Source organism: Carassius auratus, chromosome 42 (genome assembly GCF_003368295.1).
Source record: "Carassius auratus strain Wakin chromosome 42, ASM336829v1, whole genome shotgun sequence".
Taxonomy (NCBI): domain Eukaryota; kingdom Metazoa; phylum Chordata; class Actinopteri; order Cypriniformes; family Cyprinidae; genus Carassius; species Carassius auratus.
In genome coordinates, this window is record NC_039284.1 from 5,701,848 (window position 1) to 5,703,538 (window position 1,691).

General features: G+C 41.9%; 1 protein-coding gene across 1 annotated transcript; it reads right to left on the reverse strand.

Moving 5' to 3' along the window:
• On the reverse strand, positions 1-1,691 carry LOC113060319 (homeobox protein XENK-2-like). Its single transcript, XM_026229189.1, has 2 exons — positions 1,143-1,691; positions 1-926 (listed from the first exon to the last, which is right to left on the reverse strand). Exons 1-2 carry the CDS (start codon positions 1,396-1,398, stop codon positions 403-405), a joined length of 780 nt encoding a protein of 259 aa, XP_026084974.1. The 5' UTR covers positions 1,399-1,691; the 3' UTR covers positions 1-402.

Sequence of the window (1,691 nt, forward strand, 5' to 3'; positions counted from 1 at the left end):
TGTATTTTTTTTATTCTCAGTATCTTTATACACATAACACTTTGAGATGATGCAAATATCATCAAATTATAACACTACAATATTCACAATATAAAACATAAAACATTTTTCTCACTGATATATCATATTTTGGTTTAGAAGAAATACAAACAGTTCAACGTCACAAGATCTATAGGCAATTATGCTCAACATCAAATAATCAATATACAAAAATCTTACAAAGACTAAATAGAACATATAATATGTGCAAACAGCATTTTTTTTATCTTATCAACGCTGAGAGTTTCTACTTTAATAGACCTAACACTTTATGTAATTAAAAAAAAACTTGAATCAGGAGGAATCCATGCGCTGTCCTGTGAGATAAGTCCCGAAAATAGTTCGAGTGGTCCTAAGTGAGTCTCACCAAACACAGAAGTGGTGACGGGAGGCCGCTGTGTTGGTAAAGTGCTGGTATGTGGGCAAAAGCGCAAAGGGCGTCTGTTGCTGTAAAGACTGAAAACACTGAACGCTGTAAGGTGAGGGTGAGGGTGGTACTGTTGGTGTAACCATGCAGCTTCCTTTTTCTGCATCAATAGCACAGCTCTGATACGGTTTGCCATCTCGGACCAAAATGGGCACCACGACTCTGCGCAGCAATGGAGGCTGACTGAGGTCCTGAGCGCACTCTGTCCGTGCTCTCTTCATCTTGTATCTGTGGTTTTGAAACCAGATCTTCACCTGCGTGGGCGTGAGGCGTAGCAAGTGCGCGAGCTGCTCTCGTTCTGGAGCGGACAGGTACCGCTGCTGACGAAAGCGTCTCTCCAGTTCATACGTCTGCGCCTTGGAGAATAACACGCGACGCTTCTTCCGCTTCTCATGCTCTGTATCCACTGAAGGCACATCTGGCCCGCTGGAGTCTGGTGAAGCATCAAGGTTGCTTTCGTCTGACGTTAAATAAATAAATACAAATTAGCCTTTATACATCTACCCTCTGAGAAGAAAAAACATATGTGTATTTATATGCTTTACAGTTACCAACTGTAAATGAAAAATAATAATAATAATAATAACCCATCGTGCTATGACATGAATAATAGGATGGACATAAAGCCATAAAGCCATTTTTCTTAAGAGTGATTTGATTTTTTTTAAGAACTTACATATATGTTCTCTGCCGTTTTCAGTCCAGGACGAGTAAGGTGAGACGGAGAAAGAGTCCACTGGAGAATGGCGCGCGATGCTCTCGGTGTCATTTTCTGGCAAATCCAAAATACTTCTCACAGTGAAACTGAACTTGTTAGAAATCGCCATCTCTAGCGCTGGATTGCTGTTAGTTCCAGGACTGGTTCTCGATCTTGAAGAGCTATCCTCGGTCGCGCAGTGCTGAAGTGATGTGTGCGTTCTCAAGACGCGCATCCAAGTGACAATGTGTACACTGATGTCGCGCTGTTTATATAAACAGCACTTGGTGGCTGCTTTGAGGCCTCTCCTCCTTATATAGGTTCTAAGTACCTCAATGACTCGTGTACTTAAATCCCTGTAATGGTAGGTGTGAACTCGGCAAAGAATAGCCTGTTACTTTCACAATGATGGAGGGTAACACTCTTCATCATTACTGATTCGTCCGAATTCGTGAAAAGTGGGAAACAGATAATGGTAATTGTTGAGGCTGAATCACGTCTTGGGTGGCAAATGACAACAAGAGCCCT